This window comes from Grampus griseus (assembly GCF_964374135.1).
Source record: "Grampus griseus genome assembly, contig: HAP1_SCAFFOLD_202, whole genome shotgun sequence".
Lineage (NCBI taxonomy): Eukaryota > Metazoa > Chordata > Mammalia > Artiodactyla > Delphinidae > Grampus > Grampus griseus.
In genome coordinates, this window is record NW_028133250.1 from 483,091 (window position 1) to 508,693 (window position 25,603).

The 25,603-nt window shown below is 42.7% G+C and overlaps 1 protein-coding gene across 1 annotated transcript in view; it reads left to right on the forward strand.

Moving 5' to 3' along the window:
* The window catches only part of LOC309817783 (RAD52 motif-containing protein 1-like), a gene marked incomplete at both ends in the record, with an annotated part of 93,235 nt that extends 88,821 nt beyond the window's left edge, over positions 1-4,414 (forward strand). Inside the window, 3 exons of the mRNA XM_082682087.1 lie at positions 2,648-2,770; positions 3,148-3,338; positions 4,294-4,414. Coding sequence (XP_082538213.1) covers positions 2,648-2,770; positions 3,148-3,338; positions 4,294-4,414 — 435 coding nt within the window. The remainder of the gene's footprint in view (positions 1-2,647; positions 2,771-3,147; positions 3,339-4,293) is intronic.
* Positions 4,415-25,603: the final 21,189 nt, after the last annotated feature.

Here is a 25,603-nt window from a genome sequence, read left to right on the forward strand (position 1 = left end):
TATTTTTGGCTGCGTTGGGTCTTGTTGCTGCACGCCGGCTTTCTCTAGATGCATGAGCAGGGGTTGCTCATCGTTGCGGTGTGTGGGCTTCTCATCACAATGGCTTCTCTTGGTGCGGAGCACGGTTTCTAGGCACGCAGGCTTCAGTAGTTTTGGCTTACAGGCTCTAGAGCACAGGCTCAGTAGATGTGGCACACGGGCTTAGTTGCTCTGCGGCATGTGGGATCTTCCTGGACCAGAGATTGAACCCGTGCCCCCTGCACTGGCAGGCGGACTCTTAACAACTGTGCCACCAGGGAAGTCCCGAGCTTGACAAACTTTTGTCAGATGTAACATAAAGGAGGCTTCATCATCATCATTACTGTCAAACTGCCTATTCAGAACTCCCTTCAGATTCCAGAAAATGGTTAAAATATTCTTTAATGCATTGTAGAAACCTTATTCCATATCAAAATGCCATCCAATTTTACTTCCGCAGAATTAACATTTCATTATGTACTTCCATTCAGCCACCATTCCTTTTTCAAGGACCTTTTCAATTCCTCTGAATAAGTGAGTGAGGCTTAGATTTCCCAGACCTTTCCCTTTATAATTGTGTGTCTTCTCTGATTGGCTTCTTGCTCTGGCTACTTCCTACTGACCTTGCTGCCTCTTCTCACCCATATTTCTGTACTCACTGATTTCACCTTTATTGAATCTGAGAACTCTCCTCAGATGTGACTCCAGGTACACTACCTCCCACTTCTTTACCCTGTTTAACACCCTCTTCAATCCTGGCAGTACTCCCTGGGATTGAAATGATTTTGTGTCAGACATTCTTTAATTTGCACACCCTGTGACCATTTCACATAACCACTCAGATATTACAGATGGTCCTGGAAAGATTATGAAACAGTTACTTGGTATCAGTTGTGAGTAATGAGTTCTTTTCTTATATTGGACATTAAGACCATTCCATAAGCATAGGTTGTGAGATTTTCAAGCATAAAGCCCGTCACTGATAGCATAATGAAGAAAATGTTCTCCAAGTCACTATAGAGTTGAGAGGAAAGGGCATTCGTATTAGATTTGTATATTTAATGCAGAGCCTTAGTTTACTACCCACAATCCCGAAATTTTTCCCTACTTTACTTATGCGTTCTTTTTCAATTTTATTTATTTATTTGCTTGCACTGGATCTCAGTTGCAGCAGATAGCTCCTTAGTTGTGGCTCAAGGGCTCCCCAGTTGTGGCATGTGGGCTCCCCATTTGCAGTAGGCAGGCTCCTTTTTTTGTGGCTTGCAGGCTCCTGAAATTTGGCGTGCAAACTCTTCATTGCAGCATACGTGTGAGACCTGGTTCACTGACCTGGGATCGAACCCAGGCCCCCTGCATTGGGAGCATGGAGTCTTAACCACTGCACCAGCACGGAAGTTCCAATTATGTGTTCTTTTATTCAGGTATACATACTTCTTATCTTACTTCCCCTGTGTTTTTTATAAATACAGAAAAGTGAATAACATCTTAAATTAAAACCAAGGAAAGGCCTAATGTATCTGAGCTTTTCTTAGTAGCACGAAGGGAAAGGTTTGCCAGCAAGAACTGTGGCAAGGTTATCCCAGATGTCAGCTGTCTCTACTACCCAGGAGCTCAAGCCCTTCTGAAGCTTCCTAATTGTCCAGGACAGTTCCATTTTGACTCACCGTACAGGGCCTAGCATCCCATGCGACACTCAATATTTAAAAATTAATCTTCATTTCTCCTTCCCAGCAGGCAACTTCAGTTGGAGAAAGTAACTTCATTTTCTTATGTACTCATTCATTCACTCAGTCAACAGACCATCACTCCTCTATTATATGCCAATATGTATTCTTCTTTCTGGTAACAAGGAAAGAATAATATATGGTTCCTTCAAGCACTGAAGGAGCTCATAAACTAGTGACAGAGGAAGATGCACAAACAAATCCATAAAGAATTAACAATGCTGTGATTTTATTTGTATTATTTGAATTTTTATGACTATATTTATATACTACACTCTGTTCAAAATGGTAATGGACATCTAAGAAAGAACTAGTGATATAAAAACTCCACAGTAATATGTAAGTTCTTTAGAGAGTTAAGACTGGAAATATTTGCACTGTCAAATAAGCCTGTTAATGCAGATGAACCTCTAATTCTTTTCGTTGCTTTATTTACATTTATAGAGGTATACATATTCCCTCTTCTAACAGGGGTTAGTAACTTGGGGAGGGGGTGCTACAGATTCAGGTCCTAATTCAGTGGCAGGTCCGTCTTATCTCCTCTTCAGGTCATATTCTCAAGCAGGAGATACAGGATGAGGTGAGTAAAACAGTTCACTTCCTTTGCTTACCCCCAGCCCCATAATAGGCTTCTCCTGGGCTTCCTTGGTTCTTTCATCATCAGTTTCACCACCAGAGGTCAGGGAACCTTCCGGTTAATCAGGGGTCCTGGAAATGGTGCAGAAAAATACTGACTGAAAAATAATAAATAACCTTTATTTAGGGATCACTGTGAACCCATTGCTTAAAATGTCCTACTTAATCTTCACAACCACTCTATAAAATTGGTATTGATAAATCTCAGGTATATCGAAAATGAGTCGCTATGTAGGGTCGTGATATTTTTAGGTCTTTTATGTCTTTAGGTTCATCTCGGCACCAGACATAAGGCGGTTCAACATAATACGCTTGCCCTAAAGAGCTCCAGATGCCAAGAATTGGCAAATTACTACTTTGGTTTCCGTGGGTGGTCAAAAAGGATCATCAAGGTAAACTCTGTAGATTTTCTTTGACTAACCAGACTCCTTTCAACATTGAACTCCTAGACTTTAGAGAGCAGAATAGAACAGGGGTGTGGGGAGGAGATGTGGGAGGGTTCCACAAGGAAGTATCTGAGCATTGGCCTGCCACCTAGAATTAGTGATAATCTCAATGACTTGGATGGTGGTGTCCATAACTTTCTCCAGTATTTGTATGGTATATCATAAAAAAAATAGTTGTCCATATCTAGTCATTCCTTTGCAAGTCTCAGTTGATTTTGAAGGGATAGCATACCTAAACTATTACCTGGGATTGCTGGAGTTTGGTATTTATTTCTAACAACAGAATATGTTGAAGTCTAGCCTTTAATTCAAAATCCTAACAGCTTCAGGATCTTTCTAACCTTGAAGAAAGGGAAAATGAAGATATTGTGACACCACTTCAGAAGCAAAGCCTGAAGGTCTTCTGTGCTTTAGAGGTGGTGTTGCCCTCCCACGAGTGCTGGAGTCCTGGAGTTCGCATGGCTGAGGAACCTTTGGATAAGTTGGAGGAAGGTCTGTTTTCCAGTATGTGTGTGTAGGGGGAGGTGAGGCAGTGGGATTTCTCTTTTTTCCTTTCTTTCTGAAACTCAACTTTTCAGATACATCATCACCTTCTCTAAGCAACTAAAGCCCTGGGCAGAATTTTTCTGCCCGACACTATAGGTTTTTATCTTAGGGAATACCTGACAGCACCTTAATCTTCAGAAATTTGGAACTCCTGCCTGCCAAGAACCTTAGGAGGAGGGAAAATTAGGATTTTTTTTTTTTTTTGGTTAATAATTATTTTTGGGCTAAAATAGTCCTTCAAATGCATATGTCTTCTGGGCTTCAGTTATCCCAACAAAATCATTGTCTAAAGATTGAAATAAACTCTTGTGTAAATGTTCAGGCCTTTGCCTGCTATAAAAGGGCCTGAGCAGAATAAGTAAATGTAGATCCCTAGAAAGGGGATTCCGATTGGTACTGAGTTTTTTCGTAGAATCCATGGCACTTGGGCTTAGGGTTTTAAGTCAGAGGCAGGGCTGTTATCGAATGGGGTGGAGGAGGCTCCACCATCCACCTGAGTGGGTGATGGTTGAGGAGAGGCCAGATCATCTGCACTACAACCAAATCTATCTCACTGTATGAGTCCAGCCCTTTACGCAGAGGAGAGCAGTGTCTGTAGCAGTGCAGCCTCAGCTTCTCCATTTGAAATCTGTGAGTAATATGAGATTTGTGCCACGCTCTTGGTTTGCATTTCCCATCTAGTATTTTAGGAACTTCCAGAATAGATCCGAGCAGTAAGCATGTGCCATGCCAGGGTATACCTGCAACGGAGACATTCACCCGTAGCCCAGTGTTGTGCCTGCCCTTAATCACTAAGGTAATGATCTAAGAATCACAGATGCATTTTTAGTTTTAAACATATAATCTAGAAATCAGTTATTCATATAGGCATTTTAAATTCATCTGTTTTGGTTGGATTTTGGGTCATTATCATTCCTTATGAGAAGGAAGGTAACCCAGAAGCTTGCTATTCAGAAAGCTATGACAGATGCATTCCAGAAATTGCTGAATGTGGTTTTAGGTAGGACCTTTTTGATTGTCGTTGAAGTACTTCAGTTTCAGTGAGCAAATAAACTTATTTGAAAAGTTAATTGGATGAAAATAATGGTTATCTAAAACATTACATATTCTTTCATTCGCCAGATGCTTTCACAGCAGCAGTCTTACATTTGTGCTTTGTGGCGTTTATGAGAAAAACGACAGCAAATATTATTGTCCCCAGTGTTTAGATGTAGAATGACTTGCCTCAGTTCATACAGAAAGTGTTTGATCCACTTCTTCCTCAATTGCTTGCTTCTCATACAGAATAGTGTAGTGATTATAAGCCTTGGACACCGGTGTTTGAGTCCTAATTTTGTCTCTTAGATTTTCTTGTTCTTGCAATTTTAGATTTTTGTAGCCAGAGACATTTGTAGGTATTTAATATATCTAAGCTGCAATTTCTTTATCTGCAAATAGGGTTAGTAATTAAGCTTACCACCAAATGGGGGATATTGTAAGAGTAAACGGGATGATGAACCTAACAATCTTAGAGCTATGCCTGAAACATAGTAAGCAGACAAAATATATTGACTATTATTATTACTGCTGTTTTCTTGTTGAAGAGTTTATTAGATTATGTTTTTGGAATCAGTTTAATTTCAGTTTTCAATTCTGATGTAGTGGGTGAATATGATTCTTATATAATAATCGGCTACATTTTTGTAAACCTTGAAAGTGGTCATGCGAATGAATAGCGTTGGTTTTGTTCCCTATCGAGTTATGCAGCGGTGAGAATGGCACAAGCTGTGCCCAAAGGAAACTTTATGATTAGTAGATCCCCGGAACAGAACTGCTCCCCTGCTTCACAGCCCTGCAGGCTTAGAGACTGAGAAATCCTAGCTAAGTTGTCAGAGACCTTATTTGCTTGTGAGAGTTGACCCTGGATTGGTCTTGGCTTTCCACCCTGGGCAATCTTTCCAGTGAAGTTTGATTTTCCTGGTCATCAGGCAGAATCTCCATCAGCTGTCAACTCTGGGTAACAACCTTTAAGAACCAAACTAAATGCCTGGGTTGTTTGTGCCTAATATGCCAAGGTACTCCTTATATGTACCCAAAACTTAGACCAAAAAGCCTGGTGGCCCTAACTTGCCTTGAGGAAAGCTGTATTGTGCAAAATGTACATGGGCCAGTTTCTGCCAGTAGAGTGTTCAAATGCTCACTCTCTCTCTCTGTCTCTAAAGCTATGTTCATTGTATCTGGTAGAATTTTGGTCCCAAGGAACAGGCACTTGCCTTGCTTCTAATAGGAAGTATCTATTATAGTCTAGTGGTATCTCTCCCAGGTTTGAACTCACTTTGACTCCCACCTAATGCCTTCCTATTTAATTGTATTGTGATTGAACATGTTTTTTCCACAGCTTTTAATTTCTATGTCCTTATTCCTTATTTCTAAGATCATAAATTTTTGAACCAAAGTTGATACTTCTTATATATGTTTTCACAAATAATTATGATAAAAACTGAAGTGTCAGATGAGGCAACTTCTAGGAAAATGCTCTTATTTTCTGCTTTTAGAAGTCAAAAGAATGTCTAATTATTCGGTGCTACCATTGTATATAGGAAGTTTAAGAACAAGAAAACTTCTGAATTGATCCTTGTTAATTTTATTACAGAAAGTGGTAAAACAGCTGTGGCATATAGACCCTGTGAAGAGGTCACAGATGCTAGAACCGAAGAGGAACTACAGGATTTAATTCAAGTATGTGGAGATAAAAGCTCAAGGGGTACACAGCCAGTGTAGCCATAATTCAAAACAACCAGCAGGATATGGAAGACTTCAGCATGTCTACTCAGCTCTGTGTTCCTTAGGAAAAGGTGAAACTCTGAAACTGCTTTTGAGGCAGGAAATTTCTGGCCTTTTCCAAGTTCTGAGCCTTGTCTCTGGCCCCTTATTTGAAGTTTGGAGAGCAGGATTGAGGGCCACCAGTGTACGTCTACAGTTGCGGACACAGGACCTTTAGAACTCCCCTCAATTAGAATTGCAGGGATTTGGGAACAAAGTAACTATGGTCTTAAGTGTGATTATGCTACACTGTTTAAAAACAATTCATGCCTTTCAAGTAAGGTGTATTACCCAGATCTCATATATATCTTGTGTTAAATAATTTGCCAAAGAACCTTTCTGTAAAGAAGTTATATGGATGCCTCGAATGAGGGATTAAGTTGTCAACGTAATTTCTAAAAGAAAACATTAATGTACTGCATATAGGATTTTTATTTAAAATGAGCAAAAAATGTATTTCATGCCATTGAGAGCTTAATTTTTGCCTAGATTTCTGATTATTTAACTCACCCCAATGTCGCAAAGTTTGTTTTGAAGGGAAGAAAGTAGAGAAAGAAAAGGTGGTTATGTTGTGAAAAATGAAAAATTTTTTAAAGTTTTTCCCGTACAAAATAATTATTTCAATTCAATTTAAATCAGTCAAGGAAACTTGAAACGTATCCATGTTTGTGCTTTAAGAAGTCTAGCTTCCTATGAAATGTGAGAGGAAAGGATTCCGTATTGATACTAAAGATTTTGGAAACCTGATTATAACAACAGATCCACTCCTAAATGAGGCCAATCTTGGAATCAGTTCCATTTAGAAACCATTATGTGCTAGGCAGTGGAGATAAGATGAAGCTCCTTCTCTCTTGGAATTTAGGTGTTAAAGGTGTAACAGGCAATTAAAAAGGACTAAAATTAAATAGATTATGAAAAGGCCTGTGAAGAAAGTAAACTGGATGCTAGTTACAGTATTTCAAGAAAATTACTTAACATGCTGACTTTAACATTCTAAGTGTCTTCTCCATGTGTGCACACAGGGTAGACCTCTGAAAAGTGGCACTGTAGTTTTTTCTAGATTAATGGCTCTGTTGAGACAAGGTGGGATTTGGGACATTTTCCCATGCTAATGTAAAGGGCCATTCACTTGGTTTTAAACTCTTTCCCAGAATGAATTGCTCACCTGCCCCAGACCCCTCCTACAGAAATTCTGGAGTCATCACTGATTCAGTGGTGACCCCCTAATAATAGAGTGGTGAATGAATCATGAGACGTGAATACTGAGAGTTTGGAGGAAATGGCAACATTTTAGCATAATTGTAAGGAGTGTTCCCATCCCGCCACCCTAACTGGTGCTCATTTTGCAGGTCAGCTACTTTTCATGTCAGCCGTTTGGCCAAAGGGAGCAAGAATGTCTCTCAGACTTCAGCTTTGAGGAGGAAGAGTTCAGATTGCCAGAACTGGACTAGCACTTTTGAATTTCCCAGAATGCCAGGTCCTTTGGTTTCCACGGGAAGCTCTGCATCGTTCCCAACCCCCCTCAACCCCAGGGCTGTCAGAGTTTGGGGCCACTCGGGTCTGCAGCCCAAATCCCGCCTCATTGTTTGCGGCCCGGGTGCGCAGGGCGGATTTGGGAAGAGGGCCCAGCAGGAGGTAATTGTCACCTTTGCAAGGGGAAGGATGGCTTGCGCCCTGTGGACTCTGGGAGAAAGTCCCACTCTGGTGGCGCGGACTGGATCTCCGCACGAGCCTAATAAGGGTGGCGTAACTAAAGACGTCATAAATAACGGGTGGGACGTTTTGCGGGGCCGTGCCGCGAGGTTGCTAACGTGAGCCCTCAAGTCGCGGCACTGGCATAGCAGTTCGGTTTGGCTCTGGAGGAAGATGTGGCTCCGGCTCCTCACTGGCCTCGATCACTGTGCCTGGGAGCCGCCGCATGTTATGTCGCGGCTGCGCCTCTATGTCGTGGCTGCACCCCACGGCTCTTCCTCACATGGCAACAACGGTCGCTTCTAGTCCAGGCAGTTCAGCCTCCGGAGTGGGCCATGGGCCCCGTCCAGGTGATCCCCAACCCCGCACGGCTGACCGAGGCTTTGTCTTCACATGCCTAAGAACCCTTCCCAAACTGCCCCATGCCCTTACATCCCTGGCAGAAGCCGGAGGCTTTAACTACTTGACGTCCTAGTCTCCAGTGCAGATGTTGGCCCCACCTCATCAGGATTTGACTGAGTCTGAGGTTCCATACCTGGACATGGATTCGGTTGGAGAGCTGCCTATAGGGCCAGATCAGTTTGCTGTTCCACATCAGGATCTGAATAACAAGCAAACCCAACATCACAAGCTCCCAGAGGCAGTTCCAGTGCAAAACCTCCCAGAGGCAGTTCCAGTGCTAGACTGGGATCAGAATTACCCTTGGTTCTCCCTTCTCGACACAAAAGTAAGACTAAAAACATAGGTCTAGATCACGCTGAAGGTCACCAGTCATTTGAAATACTTGTTCCACCTCTAGGTAGTAAGAGCTCAAAACCAATGAAGTTTATTGTTTCACCCCCAAACCTGAAGAAAGATCTAGTTCAGCATCAACGGCTTGCCAAAGTTGTTGTTGGAACTACAGGCCAATTTCGTAAAAAACACTCGGTCTAGAACGACAGTTGCAGGGTTGTTTGGATACCAGTATGTATGCCATTTAACCTGAGGAGAGGCGACCTAGGGATTTTTTTAGGAGCCCAGATAAAACTATGGAGCCTGCAGAGGAAGCTGAAAATTCTCCATCCCAGCAGGAGGCCCAAGCGCCTCATCCAGAGTTCATTGAGGAGGTTGAAACTTTACCCCAGCAGGAGCCCCCAGCTTAGCATCCACAAAGCCCTGAGGAGGTTGGATCTTTTTTCAATCTTTCAATCTTTTGAAGTTCTGTAGCTTGTCCTGTGCTTTAAAGGAGACTCCAATGTACCTGTTGAAACCTGTTTCTTGCAATTCTGCCTTGATTTCGAATCCTCTTCGTTGCCTTACCTCAATATATTTTTAGAGGAAAGTTGCTCTTCTTAACTCTGCAGGTTTGTGAATTTCAGTGCCCCTGAGCTCCATTTTCAACTCGCTTTTTTGTGAGCTGGCCGCAAAACCACAGGACTGCTTCAGGCCCTCTTCTTTTTCCGGGGCAGCAGGCTGAGCCTTTGGTTAATTCTTCCTCCTGATGGGAAATTAGAGTGGCATGAGCCTGTCCAAACACCTACAGCTATTCTCTCATTGGTTCCCCCTCATACCTTTCATGCTTCGCACTATCTGCAGACTGTACGAAACAGGAGGTTAAATGCGCTGATTCTCCAAATGGGGAGATTGTTAGTAAAGTGGCTGGAATGGCGAACCCTACCACCAGGAGAGGAAAAATGAGGTGCCTTTTAGAAACCTTTCCTGATCACACGCTGTACCATCCTCTGGGTTTCCTATGCATGTTTTAGCTGTTTTAGCTGTTTCCTATGCATGTTTAGCATTTTCTAAATGTGTGACTCTGTTCTGTTTTGTAATTCAGCTCATGTGCAGCCATGTTTACATTCCGTCTATAAGTGATATCTTATGATAAGTTTCTTTTTCTGTGTGACTTCTTTCACTTAGAATCATCGTACCTAAATCCACTCATTTTGCTGCTGCTGGCCTTCTGACATTGATTTCATGGCTGAGTGATATAACATTGCACATAAGTACCAGAACTCCTTTATCCATTTTTCTCTTTCCCAGGATATTTAAGGTGTTCCGAAGTCGAGGATTTTGTAAACAGAAGAGCCCTAAACTTTGCGGTGTCTCTGTCGTGTTGATTTTTCATTTTACCAAGATACATGCCCATGAGTGGGAGTGCCCTATGCTCTGTAGCTTTGTTTTTTACATATTTCAGGAGACACCATACACTTCTCCAGAGTGGCTGTTGACAATTTACATCCCACCCATCAGGGTAACAAGGCTTCCTGTTCTCCATGGCCTGTCCTGCCTCTCTGGTTTTTACACTTTTTTCCGATGGCCCTTTGGACCGGTTGGAAGAGAGACTTCCTTGTTCGGATTTGCATTGCCCGCTTGCTTGGTTGGTCAAAAAGAGTGTATGCGTTTTCTCCTGAATATATTGAGAAAAAAACGCATACGCCCTTTTTGGCCAACCGCATGATTGTCGAAGTTCTGCCGCTTTTCATGTGCTTTAAAGAGACTCCAATCTACCTGTTGAAACCTGTTTCCTGCAATTCTGCCTTGGTTTCAAATCCTCGTCGTTGCCTTACCTCAATATATTTTTCGACGAAAGTTGCCCTTTTTAACTCTGCAGGTTTGTAAATTACAGTGCCCGTGAGCTCCATTTTTCAACTCGCTTTTTTGTGAACTGGCCGCAAAACCACAGGATTGCTTTAGGCCCTATTCTGCTTCAGGGGCGGCAGGCTGAGCTTTTGGTTAATTCTTCCTCCTGATGGGAAATTAGAGTGGCATGTGCCTGTCCAAACACCTACAGCTATTCTCTCATTGGTTCCCCCTCATACCGGTCATCCTCCGCACTAATTGCCGACTGTGCGAAATAGGAGGTTAAATGCGCTGACTCTCCAAATGTGGAGATTGTTAGTGAAGCGGCTGGAATGGCGAACCCGAGCACCAGGAGAGGAAAAATGAGGTGGGTTTTAAGAAACCTTTCCCGATCACACGTTGTACCATCCTCTTTGTTTCCCATGCATGTTTGAGGCGTAGGAAGATTCCCTTAAACCTGGAGAGTTGGGACCCATGGCATGGGTGGCGCGCAGTATTTCTTTAATGGGTCTGCATTTCCTCACACAACCTCACCAATCTGCTCAGCTCCAAGTGTTCAGCCTTAGGTCTCATCCAGCAGTGTGTGTAGATAAGTTCAATTCACGGTGCATTACAGCGCCTGGACGAATTTTGTAAGAATTTCTCTCTCCATCACTCTGTGTTTTTTTGCTTTTTGAAATTTCTTTTTATAATGGGGTTTAGCTGATCTTTCAGTGCAGTGTTTATGCCCATCTACACACACTTGATTCCCTTACGGAGATATATCAGTACATAGGTTTTAAGCTTCTTACTAGTCACCTATATTCCTCTGCGGTGCATAGGGGGTGTTGAGTCCAGTTCACTGAGCAAAGAGTAGGTCTTGTCTAATACATATTTGGTTTATGGAACGGTATCTGTGGTAATTTCAAACTCTGGTTTTATGCATCACCCCACCTCACCTTTCCCCTTAAGTCGGCATAAGTGCGTTTTCTAAATGTGTGATTCTGTTCTGTTTTGTATTCAGCTCATGTGTAGCCATGTTTACGTTCCGTCTATAAGTGATATCTTATGATAAGTTTCTTTTCCTTTGTGAGTTCTTTCACTTAGAATCATCGTACCTAAATCCACTCATTTTGCTGCTGCTGGCCTTCTGACATTGATTTCATGGCTGAGTGATATTCCATTGCACATAAGTACCAGAACTCCTTTATCCATTTTTCTCTTTCCCGGGATATTTAAGGTGTACCGAAGTCGAAGATTTTGTAAACAGAAGAGCCCTAAACTTTGGGGTGTCTGTGTCTTGTTGATTTTTCGTTTTCCCAAGATACATGCCCATGAGTGGAAGTGCCCTATGCTCTGTAGCTCTGTTTTTTACATGTTTCAGGAAACACCGTACCCTTCTCCAGAGTGGCTGTTGGCAATTTACATCCCACCCATCAGGGTAACAAGGCTCCCTCTTTTCCATGGCCTGTCCTGCCTCTCTGGTTTTACACTTTTTTCAGATGGCCCTTTGGACCGGTGGGAAGAGAGTCTTCTTTGTTGTGGGGATTTGCATTTCCCGCTTGCTTGGTTGGCCAGAATGGGCGTATGCGTTTTTTCCTGAATATATTCTGGAAAAAACGCATACGCTCTTTTTGGCCAACTGCATGATTGTCGAAGTTCTGCCGCTTTTCATGTGCTTAATTTAAAGGAGACTCCAATCTACCTGTTGAAACCTGTTTCCTGCAATTCTGCCTTGGTTTCGAATCCTCTTCGTTGCCTTACCTCAATATATTTTTCGACGAAAGTTGCCCTTCTTAACTCTGCAGGTTTGTGAATTACAGTGCCCCTGAGCTCCATTTTCAACTCGCTTTTTTGTGAGCTGGCCGCAAAACCACAGGATTGCTTCAGACCCTATTCTGGTTCCGGAGCGGCAGGCTGAGCCTTTGGATAATTCTTCCTCCGGATGGGAAATTAGAGTGGCATGTGCCCGTCCAAACCCCTACAGCAATTCTCTCATTGGTTCCCCCTCATACCGTTCATCCTCCGCACTAATTGCAGACTGTGCGAAACAGGAAGTTAAATGCGCTGACTCTCCAAATGGGGAGATTGTTAGTAAAGCGGCTGGAATGGCGAACCCGAGCACCAGGAGAGGAAAAATGAGGTGGGTTTTAAGAAACCTTTCCCGATCACACGCTGTACCATCCTCTTTGTTTCCCATGCATGTTTGAGGCGTAGGAAGATTCCCTTAAACCTGGAGAGTTGGGACCCATGGAATGGGTGGCGTGCAGTATTTCTTTAATGGGTCTGCATTTCCTCACACAACCTCACCAATCTGCTCAGCTCCAAGTGTTCAGCCTTAGGTCTCATCCAGCAGTGTGTGTAGATAAGTTCAATTCACGGTGCATTACAGCGCCTGGACGAATTTTGTAAGAATTTCTCTCTCCATCACTCTGTGTTTTTTTGCTTTTTGAAATTTCTTTTTATAATGGGGTTTAGCTGATTTTCAGTGCAGTGTTTATGCCCGTCTACACACACTTGATTCCCTTACGGAGACATATCAATACATAGGTTTTAAGCTTCTTTCTAGTCACCTATATTCCTCTGCGGTGCATAGGGGGTGTTGAGTCCAGTTCACTGAGCAAAGAGTAGGTCTTGTCTAATACATATTTGGTTTATGGAACGGTATCTGTGGTAATTTCAAACTCTGGTTTTATGCATCACCCCACCTCACCTTTCCCCTTAAGTCGGCATAAGTGCGTTTTCTAAATGTGTGATTCTGTTCTGTTTTGTATTCAGCTCATGTGTAGCCATGTTTACGTTCCGTCTATAAGTGATATCTTATGATGTTTCTTTTCCTTTGTGAGTTCTTTCACTTAGAATCATCGTACCTAAATCCACTCATTTTGCTGCTGCTGGCCTTCTGACATTGATTTCATGGCTGAGTGATATTCCATTGCACATAAGTACCAGAACTCCTTTATCCATTTTTCTCTTTCCCGGGATATTTAAGGTGTACCGAAGTCGAGGATTTTGTAAACAGAAGAGCCCTAAACTTTGGGGTGGCTGTGTCTTGTTGATTTTTAGTTTTCCCAAGATATATGGCTATGAGTGGAAGTGCCCTATGTTCTGTAGCTCTTTTTTTTACATGTTTCAGGAAACACCATTGTAGTGGAATAACTGAGGACATGGAAAGGAGACGTGACCCATGAGCCCCCACCCCCCAGCTAACTGGTGGTTTGCAAATAAGCCAGAACTGCAAACAGTCCCGATTGCTTTGAGCCCCGCTCCCCCGCCCCGGCAAACCGGGGGCCTGCGAATAAGCATTGAGTGCTTTGGGCACTGATCCATGAGATGTCCTCAGTATAATCAGAATGGTGGGAACACAAGGAAATGTCCTTGTGCTACTTCAGTATAATCAAAATAATGGTGGGAACTTTGTGCTGTTCTTGCGCTCAAGGACGAAGCACGGCATGTTTTCATGAAAGCCCATTATTGCTTGTATAATCAATAAAAGCATATGTTGCTGCTTTGGCATTTCTGGAATGTTAAGAAAACAAGTCTTAAAATGTAAACATAGATAATGCTTAAATAAAAGCTACCACAGCAGGACAGACGGCGCTGTTTTGCCTGAGCGAGCAGCAGCCCTCTACTGCTGTGCTTCGACACAATTCATCTCGTGTGATGAGCTTACTTTCGGCCCTGTCCTAAGAAAAACTACAACATTTGGCGCCCGAACAGGGATCTGAAGGTAAGTAATCGCGTGATCGCGGAACCTAAGGGGAATTTGGTACGTTGAAGAGTAAGCCAAACCTTCGGGAGCAGTAGAGTAACTGTAATGGGGAATTCCCATTCAGTAGAATTTCAGTACATTAGACTCCTGAAACAGTTATTACGGAGTTCAGGAGTGAAAGTGAAACCAGAATCTTTTGATGAATTGTTTGCGTTGGTTCGTAAACATTGTTACTGGTTTCAACCTACTGGTCATAACCAGTTGAATTTAAAAGTTTGGAAACAGGTTATGCGAGCCTTAAGAAGAGCACATCAACATGGAGACCCTATATCTGTCCGTGTTTGGTCTCTTTGTAAATTAATTTCCCTTGCCCTGAAACCATTACAATCTGAAACTGAATGTGAAAATGGGGCACGCCCTCAGCGTCCGAATTCTGATCCCTATCATTCTGCTGCTTTTCATACTCTGTTTCGTGAGTCTCCTATAGAGGACCTTCCTCCGCCACCTCCTCCCCTTGTGCCTGAGACGGGAGAGGATTTTTCAGGTTCCAGTGATGAAGGGGGTTTTTCTGATGATGATAAAGATCGGGAGCAGGCTAGCAAACAAAATGAGATGCCACTTTCTCAACAAAATGAGATTTCTGATATACTTTCAAAGTTGAAAAATTTGAGGGTTTAATTGGAAGAAAATAGAAACAATGCTACCACTCCTTTATATCAGGAGCCATGTCCTACTATTCCTTCGGCTCCTCCTTTAGAATTAGCAGCTTATCCTGTTGGAGCCTCTCGTCAGTTTCACTTTCCTCTAAAACCTGAATCTAATAGACTATTGTTGGAAGAAGAGATGAATAAGGAAGAAGAGCAATATTCTGAATCATTTTTTGCTTTCCCTATTGTTAGACAAGCTATGCCTGCTAATGATCAATTTCTGAATGGATATATGAACGTTGAGTATAACCCTCATGATGTAAAAATTTAAAAAATGCTAAAAAAAAAGCCATTAATGTATATGGGATGCATTCTAATTATGTTCAAGGTGTTTTGTCTAGGTATGCTTCCGAAAACATATTACTTCCTCAGGATTGGGAGGCGCTTGCCAAGACTGTTCTTGAACCTGGACAATATATACAGTTTAAGACTTGGTGGAAAAAAGAAGGCGCCTCCATTGACCTGGGGACAAATGAAAAAGTTTACAGGCACTGTTGAAAATCTTGTTATTTCCCAGGGTAAATCCCTCAATAGCACCAGTCTTTTTGTGGCCATGATGGCAGTGTTGTCTGCACAGGTAATAAGCATATCAGCCAATGAGATAAATTGTACTAACCATACGTATTGGACTTATATTCATAACCCTCCTCTTAATATGGGGGTTACCTGGTGGGATGCCCCGATTCTTGTATATATAAATGAGTGTAGATGGTTGCCTGGTCCTTTTGATGATAGAGGCCCTTTGAAGCCAGAAGAAGAAGGAAGGATAATAGAAAATTACACTGTGGGTGTTAGGGGACCTCCTATTTGTATGGGAAAGGGAGATCATTGCCTTAAAATGAATTATCAGGCATGGTTAAGTGTTGTCAAAAATGAAAGCAGATATCATGGGTTATATCTTTTGAGTGCTTATAGTTTTAAAAGTTCTAATTCCACTCTTAATGAGAATGTTTCCACACCTTACTTGCCTCCATGCCAGGTGCCTCTTGTGGATCGATATCGGACTGGGTCCATTGGACTCGATGCCGAGGAGAAGTGGCTCGGGTTCTTGTTAATACTTCTTGGGGAAGCATCATTGATTGGAGCCCTTTTGGCTCCACCCGAGAAAAAAGGGGTCTGAAGAATTTACACTGGCATAGAGAGGATAACACTATAGCAATACTATTAATGATACCATAGTATGACATGCTGGAGGGTTTTCTCCTCCAGATCCTCATTTAAATGGATATCCTATCCAAAAGGACTTGTGGAAGCTTATGGCAGCTTTGAAAAAGATTAATGCTTGGGTAGGACATATGGTTAACAAATCTGGAAATCATAGTTTGACTTTTCATAAAAATGTTACTTGGTATACTCATAGTTGTGTGAAATTACCTTATATATTGTTAAAGGGACCAGATAAATGGAATAAGACTCTAGGTATTATAATGTGTAAAAGTTGCTCTCTGTATACCTGCATTAACTCTAGTATATCTTTTAACATATCTACTGAAAGTTTGTATATCTTACAAGCTCGGACAGGTCTTTGGCTTCCTGTCAATCTTGGAAGGGGATGGCAAGAATCTCTTCCTATGGCTGTTTCGCAATATTTAGCTGATGCATTAAAAAAAAAGTAAAAGATTTGTAGGAATGTTGATTGCAGCTGTCATGGGTATTATAGCCATAACAGCTACTGCTGCAGTAGCTGGAGTTGCTTTAGAACAATCTATTCAGACCGTTGATTATATAACTGATCGACATAAAAATTCTGAAATGCTTTGGTCCTCTCAACGACAAATTGATTCGGAAGTACATTCGGAAATAGCAGACTTATAACAAGCTGTGGTTATGTTGGGGGACAAACTTATAAATTTACAAAGACAAATGAAGCTACGTTGTGACTGGAATCAAAGTGCCTTTTGTGGCACTTCGGTTCCATATAATCAGTCTACATTCCGCTGGGCAAAAATAAAAAAGTATTTATTACATCACAAAAATTTGACAGAAGAAATTGTGAATTTACAAGGGAAAATTCAACAAACTTTTCAAAAGAAATTACAACGACTTAATTCACAAGAAATATGGTCTAAAATTATTCAAGGATTTAATAATTTAAATCCCATGTCTAAATTACATGCTTTATTTGGTTCTACTACAGGATTGCTAATGCTCATTATAATAATAATCATATGTTTAACTGTAGTCCGACGACGAGTGAAAGCTACCCGCCATACAACATCTCAACAAGCTGCCGTGTTCTCCTTGATGGTGCACAAGCTGCAAAACAAAAAGGGGGAAATGTAGTGGAATAACTGTGGACATAGAAAGGAGACGTGACCCATGAGCCACCCCCCCAGAAAACCGGGGGCATGTGAATAAGCCAGAACTGTAAACAGTCCTGAGTGTTTTGAGACACCCCACACACACACACACAGCAAACCGGAAGCCTGCGAATAAGCATTGAGTGCTTTGGGCACTGATCCATGAGATGTCCTCAGTATAATCAGAATGGTGGGAACACAAGGCAATGTCCTTGTGCAGCTTTTGCGCTCAAGGACGAAGCACGGCATGTTTTCATGAAAGCCCATTATTGCTTGTATAATCAATAAAAGTGTATGTTGCTGCTTTGGCATTTCTGGAATGTTAAGAAAACAAGTCTTAAAATGTAAACATAGATAATGCTTAAATAAAAGCTACCACAGCAGGACAGACGGCGCTGTTTTGCCTGAGTGGGTGGCAGCCCTCTACTGCTGAGCTTTGGCACAATTCATCTCCTGTGATGAGCTTACTTTCGGCCCTGTCATAAGAAAAACTACAACACAGCATACACTTCTCCAGAGTGACTGTTGGCAATTTACATCCCACCCATCAGGGCAACAAGGCTCCTTGTTCTCCATGGTGTCCTGCCTCTCTGGTTTTTACACTTTTTTCAGATGGCCCTTTGGACCAGTGGGAAGAGAGACTTCTTTGTTGTGCCGATTTGCATTGCCGCTTGCTTGGTTGGGCAGAATGCGGGTATGCGTTTTTTCCTGAATATATTCAGGAAAAAACGCATACGCCCTTTTTGGCCAAGTGCATGATTGTCGAAGTTCTGCCGCTTTTCATGTGCTTTAAAGGAGACTCCAATCTACGTGTTGAAACCTGTTTCCTGCAATTCTGCCTTGGTTTCGAATCCTCTTCGTTGCCTTACCTCAATATATTTTTCGACGAAAGTTGTCCTTTTTAACTCTACAGCTTTGTGAATTGCAGTGCCCCTGAGCTCCATTTTTCAACTCTCTTTTTTGTGAGCTGGCCGCAACACCACAGGATTGCTTCAGACCCTATTCTGGTTCCGGGCCGGCAGGCTAAGCCATTGGTTAATTCTTCCTCCTGATGGGAAATTAGAGTAACATGTGCCCGTCCAAACACCTACAGCTATTCTCTCATTAGTTCCCCCTCATCCCGATCATCCTCTGCAGTAATTGCAGACTGTGCGAAATAGGAGGTTTAAGGCGCTGACTCTCCAAATGGGGAGATTGTTAGTAAAGCGGCTGGAATGGCGAACCCTAGCACCAGGAGAGGAACACTCAGGTGCGTTTTAGAAACCTTTCCCGGTCACACAGTGTACTGTCCTCTGGGTTTCCTTTGCATGTTTTAGCTGTAGGAAGATTCCCTTAAACCTGCAGAGTTGGGACCCATGGAATGGGAAGCGTGTAGTATTGCTTTAAAGGGTCTGCATTTGTTCACCCAGCCTCACCAATCCGCTCAGCCCCAAGTGTCCAGCCTTATGTCTCATCCAGCTGTGGGTGTATATAAGGTCAATTCAGGGTGCATCACAGTCCCTGAATGAATTTTGTAAGAATTTCTCTCTCCATCACTCTCTTTGTGTTTTTTTGTTTTTTGAAATTTATTTTTATAATGGGGTTTAGCTGTTTTCACTGCAGTGTTTCTGCCGCTCTACACACACTTGATTCCCTTACAGAGACATATCAATACATAGGTTTTAAGATTCTTACTAGTCACATATATTCCTCTGCGGTGCGTAGTGGGTGCTGAGTCCAGTTCATTGAGCAAGAGTAGGTCTTGTCTATTACATATTTGGTTTATGGAATGGTATCTGTGCTAATTTCAAACTCCGGTTTTATCCATCACCCCACCTACCTTTCCCTTTAAGCAGGCATAAGTGCGTTTTCTAAATGTATGACTGTTCTGTTTTGTAATTCAGCTCATTTGTAGCCATGTTTACATTCCGTGTATTAGTGATATCTTATGATGTTTCTTTTTCTGTGTGACTTCTTTCACCTAGAATCATCGTACCTAAATCCACTCATTTTGCTGCTGCTGGCCTTATGACATTGATTTCATGGCTGAGTGATATTCCATTGTACATAAGTACCACAATTTCTTTATCCATCTTTCTCTTTCCTATGATATTTAAGGTGTACTGAAGTCGATGATCTTGTGTGCAGAGCAGCCCTAAACTTTGCGGTGGCTGTGTCTTGTTGATTTTTAGTTTTTCCCAAGATACATGCCCATGAGTGGAAGTCCCCTATGATCTGTAGCTGTTTTTTAGATGTTTTAAGAAACACCATACACTTCTCCTGAGTGGCTGCTCACAATTTACATCCCGTCCGTCAGCGTAACAAGGCTCCCTTTTCAACATGGCCTGTCCTGCCTTTCTGGTTTTAACACTTTTTTCGGATGGCCCTTTTTATCTGTGGAAGTGAGACTTCTTTGTAGTGCGGATTTGCATTGCCCGCTTGCTTGGTTGGCCAAAAAGTGCGTATGCGTTTTTTCCTCAATATATTCAGGAAAAAACGCATACGCCCTTTTTGGCCAAGTGCATCATTGTCGAAGTTCTGCCACTTTTCATATGCTTTAAATGCAATTCCAATCTACCTCCTGAAATCTGTTTCCTGCAATTGTGCCTTGCTTTCAAGTCCTCTTCGTAGCATTACCTCAATATATTTTTGGACGATAGTTGTGCTTTGTAAGTCTGCAGGTTTTGTGAATTGCAGTGCCCCTGAGCTCCATTTTTCATTTCGCTTTTTTGTGAGCTGGCCTTAAAACCGCAGGATTGCATCAGGCCCTATTCTGGTTCTGAAGCGGCAGGCTGAGCCTTTCGTTAATTATTCTTCCTGATGGGAAATTATAGTGACATGTGCCCATCTAAACAGCTATAGCTAGTCTCTCATTGATTCCCCCTCTTCCCATTCATCCTCCGGACAAATTGCAAATTGTGGGAAATAGGAAGTTAAAGGCGCTGATTATTCAGGTGAAGAGATTGTTAGTAAAGCAGCTGGAATGGTGAACCCGAGCACCAGGAGATTAAAAAACGAGGTGCGTTTTAGAAATCTTTCTGGATCACCCCGTGTACCATCCTCTGGTTTTCCCACTCATCTTTTCACCGTACGCAGATTCGGTGAACCTGGAGAGTTGGGACCCATGGAATGGGTAGCAGGCAGAATTACTTTAAATGGTATGCCTTTTCTCACCCAACCCTACCAATCCTCTCAGCCACAAGAATGTCCAGGCTTATGTCTCATCCAGCTGTGGTTGTAGATGTGCTCAGTCCGTGTTGCATCACAGCCCATGAAGGAATTTTGTAAGAATTTCTCTCTTTCACGGTCTTTGTGTTTGTGTTTGAAATTCATTTTTATAATGGGGTTTAGCTGAGTTTCACTGCTGTGTTTATGCTGCTCTACACACACTTGATTTCCCTTCGGTGACATATCAATACATAGGTTTTAAGATTCTTACTAGTCAGATATATTCTTCTTTGGTGAAGAGGGAGTGTTGAGTCTAGTTCATTGAGGAGTAGGTCTTGTCTGTTACATATTTGATGTATATAACGGTATTTGTGCTAATTTCCATCTCTTTTTTTATGCATCACCCCACCTCAACTTTCCCCTTAAGCAGGCATAAGCGTGTTTTCTAAATGTGTGACTCTGTTCTGTTTTGTAATTTAGTTCATGTGTAGCAATGGTTACATTCCTTCTAAAAGTGATATCTTATGATAAGTTTCTTTTTCTGTGTGACTTATTTCACTTAGAGTCATCGGACCTAAATCCACTCATTATGCTGCTGCTGGCCTTATGACACTGATTTCATGACTGAGTGAAATTCCATTGTACATAAGTACCACAACTGCTTTATCCATTGTTCTCTTTCCTGGGATATTTAAGGTGAACCGAAATCTAGGTTCTTGTAAACAGAGCAGCCCTATACATTGGGGTGTCTGTGTCTTGTTTATTTTTAGTCTTCCCAAGATATTCGCCCGTGACTGGAAGTGCCCTATGCTCTTTCACTCTGTTTTTTAAATGTTTTTGGAAACACCATCCACTTCTCCAGAGTGGCTCTCGGCAATTTATACCGCGCACATCCTCGTAATAAGGCTCCCTCTTCTCCATGGCCTGTCCTGCATTTCTGGTTTTTACATATTTTTCGGATGGCCCTTTTGAGTGGTGGGAAGTGAGACTTCTTTCTTGTGCCGATTTGCATTGCCCACTTGCTTTGGTTGGCCAAAAAAGGGCGTATGTGGTTTTTCCTGAATATATTCAGGAAAAAACGCATACGCCCTTTTTGGCCAACTGCATCATTGTCGAAGTTCTGACACTTTTCATGTGCTTTAAAGGCTAGACTAATCCACCTATTGAAATCTGTTTCCTGCAATTCTGCCTTGCATTCAGAGGCTCTTCGTTGCCTTACCTCAATATATTATTGGACGTTAGGTGTCATATATAACTCTGCAGCTTTTTGAATTTCACTGCCCTTGAGCTCCATTTTTCAACTCGCTTTTTTGTGTGCTGGTCGCAAAACCGCAGGATTGGTTCAGGCCCTATTCTGGTTTTAGGCCAGTAGGCTGAGCCTTTGGTTAATTCTTCTTCCCGATGGGAAATGAGTCTGACATGTGCCTGTCGAAACACCCACAGCTAGTGTCTCATTGGTTCCCCTTCTTCCCGTTCATCCTATGCACAAATTTACAGCTGTGCGAAACAGGTTAAAGGCTCTGATTCTCCAAGTGGGGAGATTTTTAGTAAAGTGGCTGGAATGGCGAACCCGAACACCAGGAGGTGAAAAATGAGGTGCATTTTAGCCACCTTTCCCGTTCACACCGTGTACAGTCCTCTGGGTTTCCCATGCATGTTTTACCTGTAGGCAGTCCCCTTGAACCTGCAGATTTGGGACCCATGGAATGGGTACCAGGCAGTATTACTTTCAATTGTCTGCATTTCCTCACCCAACCTCACTAATTCTCTTACCACGAACAGTTTCCAGCCTTATGTCTCATCCTGCTGTGGGTCTGTATATGTTCAATCCATGTTGATTAACAGCCCCTGAGCAAAAGTTGTAAGAATTTTTCTGTCTCACTGTCTTTTTTTTAAATTTATTATATTGGTTACAGCTGATTTTCAATGGTCTTGTTTCTTGCTGCTGTACATCCACTTGATTCACGTATAGAGAGACATCAATAAATTTTTCTTCGGATTCTTACCAGTCGTATATATTCTTTTCCGGTGACTTGAGTGTGCTGAGTGCAGCTCTTTGAGGTACCGTGTAGGTCTTTTCGATTATCAATTTGGTATTTGGAATGGTATCTTTGCTAATTTCAACCTCCTGGATGATGCCTCACCCCTCCCTACCTTTCCCCTTTAGCAGCCTTATACGTGTTTTCTACATATTTGACTGTGTTTTTGTTTTGTAATTTATTTCATGTGTAGCCATTCTGGATTCCACCTTTAAGTGATATCTTATGATATGTGTCTTTTTGTTTTTGAATTATGTCACTTAGAATAATCATACGTAACTTCTCCGGAGTTGTTACAACTGGCCATATTTCATTGATTTCCAGGCTGAGTAATATTCCACTCTACATAAGTACCACATATCTAACCAGTTTTTCCCTCCAGAGACATTTAAGTTATATCCTAGTCGAGGATCTTTTAAACAGAGAGGTGGTAAACGTTGGGGTGCCTGTGTCCTCTCGATTTTTGTTTTTCCCAAGATATACACCCATGAGTGCAAGTGCCCTATGCTCTGTAGCTCATTTTTTAGATGTTTTAGTAAACACAATACACTTCTGCAGAGTGGCCGTTGGCAATTTACATTTCCACTATCAGCCTCACAGGGCTCCCTTTTCTCCTCGCCCTGTCCTGCTTCTGTGGTGTTTACACTTTATGAGGATGGCTCTTCTGACTGATGTGAAGTGATACCTCTTGTAGTATTGATTTCCAGTGCCCACCTGTTTGGTTGGCTAAAAAGGGCATATGCCCTTTTCTTGAATATATTCAGAAAAAACGCATATGCCCTTTTTGGCCAACTGCATCGTTGGCAATGTTCAGCTCCTTTTCTTGTGCTTTAATGGCGAGTCCTTTCTACCTCTTCAAATCCCTTTCCTGCCATTCTCCCTTGCTTACAAGTCCTTTTCGGTGACTTACCTCAAGACATTTTTCGACGATAGGTATTTTCAGCTCTTCAGTTTCGTGAACTTTAGTGCCCCTGAGTTCCATTTTTCAACTTGTGTTTTTGGGAACTGGCCACAAAACAGCGGGATTTCCTCAAGCCCTATTCTGTTTCCGTGGGTAATCTTAGCCTTTGGTCAATACGTCTTCCTGATTGGAAATTAGAGTGACATGTGCCTTTCCGAACACCTAGGACTTGTCTCTCATTGTTTCTCATCCTTCCGCTTCATCCTCTGGACAAATTCCAAACTGTGTGCAACAGGATGTTGACGGTGCTGACATCTCCAAGTTGGGAGATTGTTAGGAAAGACACTGGAGGGGTGAACCCGAGCACCAAGAGATGAGGAGATGAGATGCCTTTTCCAAACTCTTCCCGATCAGATGGTGTACTATCATCTGGGTGTGACAGGTATGTTTTAGCAGTAGGAAGGGTCCCGTGCATGTAAGAAGAACACCAGGGATTTTTTCAAATCAGTGTCTCCCTGAAATCCAAACTGGGGAATTTTTAAGATACGGCTACACATATGTTCATTAAGGGCCTTGGGAAGTAGGCAGAGTGCGAACTTTAGATGATTGAAGTCTTCAGGGTCAGAAGCGCTCACCATCGGCTTTCCTTAGGTTACATTTTATCTGTCGTTGATAGATGATGTCGATAAAAATATCTATTCTTTTTCAGATTATTTCCCCTTATAGGTTATTGCAAAATGTTGAGTGTAGTTCCCTGTGCTATACAGTAGTTCCTTGTTGGTGATCTATTTTATACATAGCAGTGTGTATGTGTTAATCCCAAACTGTTAATTTATCCCTCCTCCCACCTTTCCCCTTTGGTAATAATAAGTTATAAGATTTTATACTTCTCAGAAATGGGGGAGCTGAAAGAGAGGTATCATTTTCAATGAAAAAGCATTTGAAACAAGATTGAAGCTTCAGCCATGATTATTAGAGGTACATCCTTGGAAAGAAATCACTTCATTTCTCTAATGTTGACCTGACAAATAAGACAAACTTCTTCACTGAACTTGCTTATAATAAAGTGATGGAAATATCCAAGGGAAGTGTTAGAAACATCTTATTTTACCCGAGCCTTATACACTGTTCTATGTTAACTACAGTTTGGCTCACACATCTGTTCATTGAAGTTACAATGTTCTCAATTTCTGTTACTGATCCTCCAGAGTGGGCCCCAACAAGGGTCTCCCTGCCCAGTGTCATTGGAGCCAACAGATCGAGACTGTTCAGAAGCAAAGGAAACTTTATATTTTGATGAGAGAATGGAGTGGTGAGAGCGAGCGCTTCCCCACAGGCTGTGGGTGGAGCTGCTGTGTAGGGATCCCAGCAGCGTCAGTGGGAGGAAAGGGGTGGAGCTCTTGAGGGCCGGGTTGGCTGCAGCTCAGGCTCTATGTCGCGGAGTCTGCATGGGGCCCCTTGAGCTGAGGTGCCGACCCAGCCATTCTGCACTAGGAAATCGGGTCTGAAGTGCAGGGTGTGGGACCTTGGCATGCGGGACCCTAGGAGCACGTGAAATTAGACAAAGCACAAAGGATAAAAAAGGTCAGACTTGACTTTATTGCCCAGATTCTATTTTTATCTCCCAGGGATTTTTAATGGGCTTTGCCGGTGACAAACCCCTCCTCTGCCTTTTGTCCCGTTCCTCATTCTTGGGGCGCTGAGGGTGCAGACCCCTCTTCTGTAACTGCTTCGTGCTGAGTTGGGAGTCCTCATACTGGGTGGGGAGGGGCAGAACTTCTCCCCAGCAGCCTCCAGGTGAGGTTGATTGTCCCTAGGCCTCCTGCCTCAGTGCTCGTCCGCCTGAGCACCAGCATTGGAACCGTTATAGATTCTAATGACCTTTAAGGGTCCAGGAAAGAGATGCGCAGAGACGCTGGGGGGGCCTGTTTTACCCGGCCCAACATTTGTTCGGCCACCTTAGGCTGACCGTTTCTGCCAGCCTAGATGCTCTGACCAGTAGTCTGCTCTTTCTTCAATTAGGCCCCTGAATTAACGTAAAAACAGCACCAGGTGTCAGAGCCCTGCCCGCTCAACTCCCAGACAGTCCAGGGTCGGTGGTGATCCAGGACCATGACGGCCACTGAGTCAACGGCCTTTTGAAATAGCCAGGAGTCCAGCTGGTCTTATTGGTCACCATCATCACGGTGTCTGTAGGCTTTTCTATGGAGACACCGTGATATACGGTTCCCCCGACAAGCTTATTAGCTCCCCTCTGGGTGCAGTAAGTCCTGCAAGCAGTAGTCTACTCCTTCGGGACACACTCTTGTTGTTTTCTGACAGAAGCTCCAGGTCAAGTGATGTTCACACGAGTCGTCATGGTGCCCTGTTGCCCCCGGTTACCTCTCTGGAT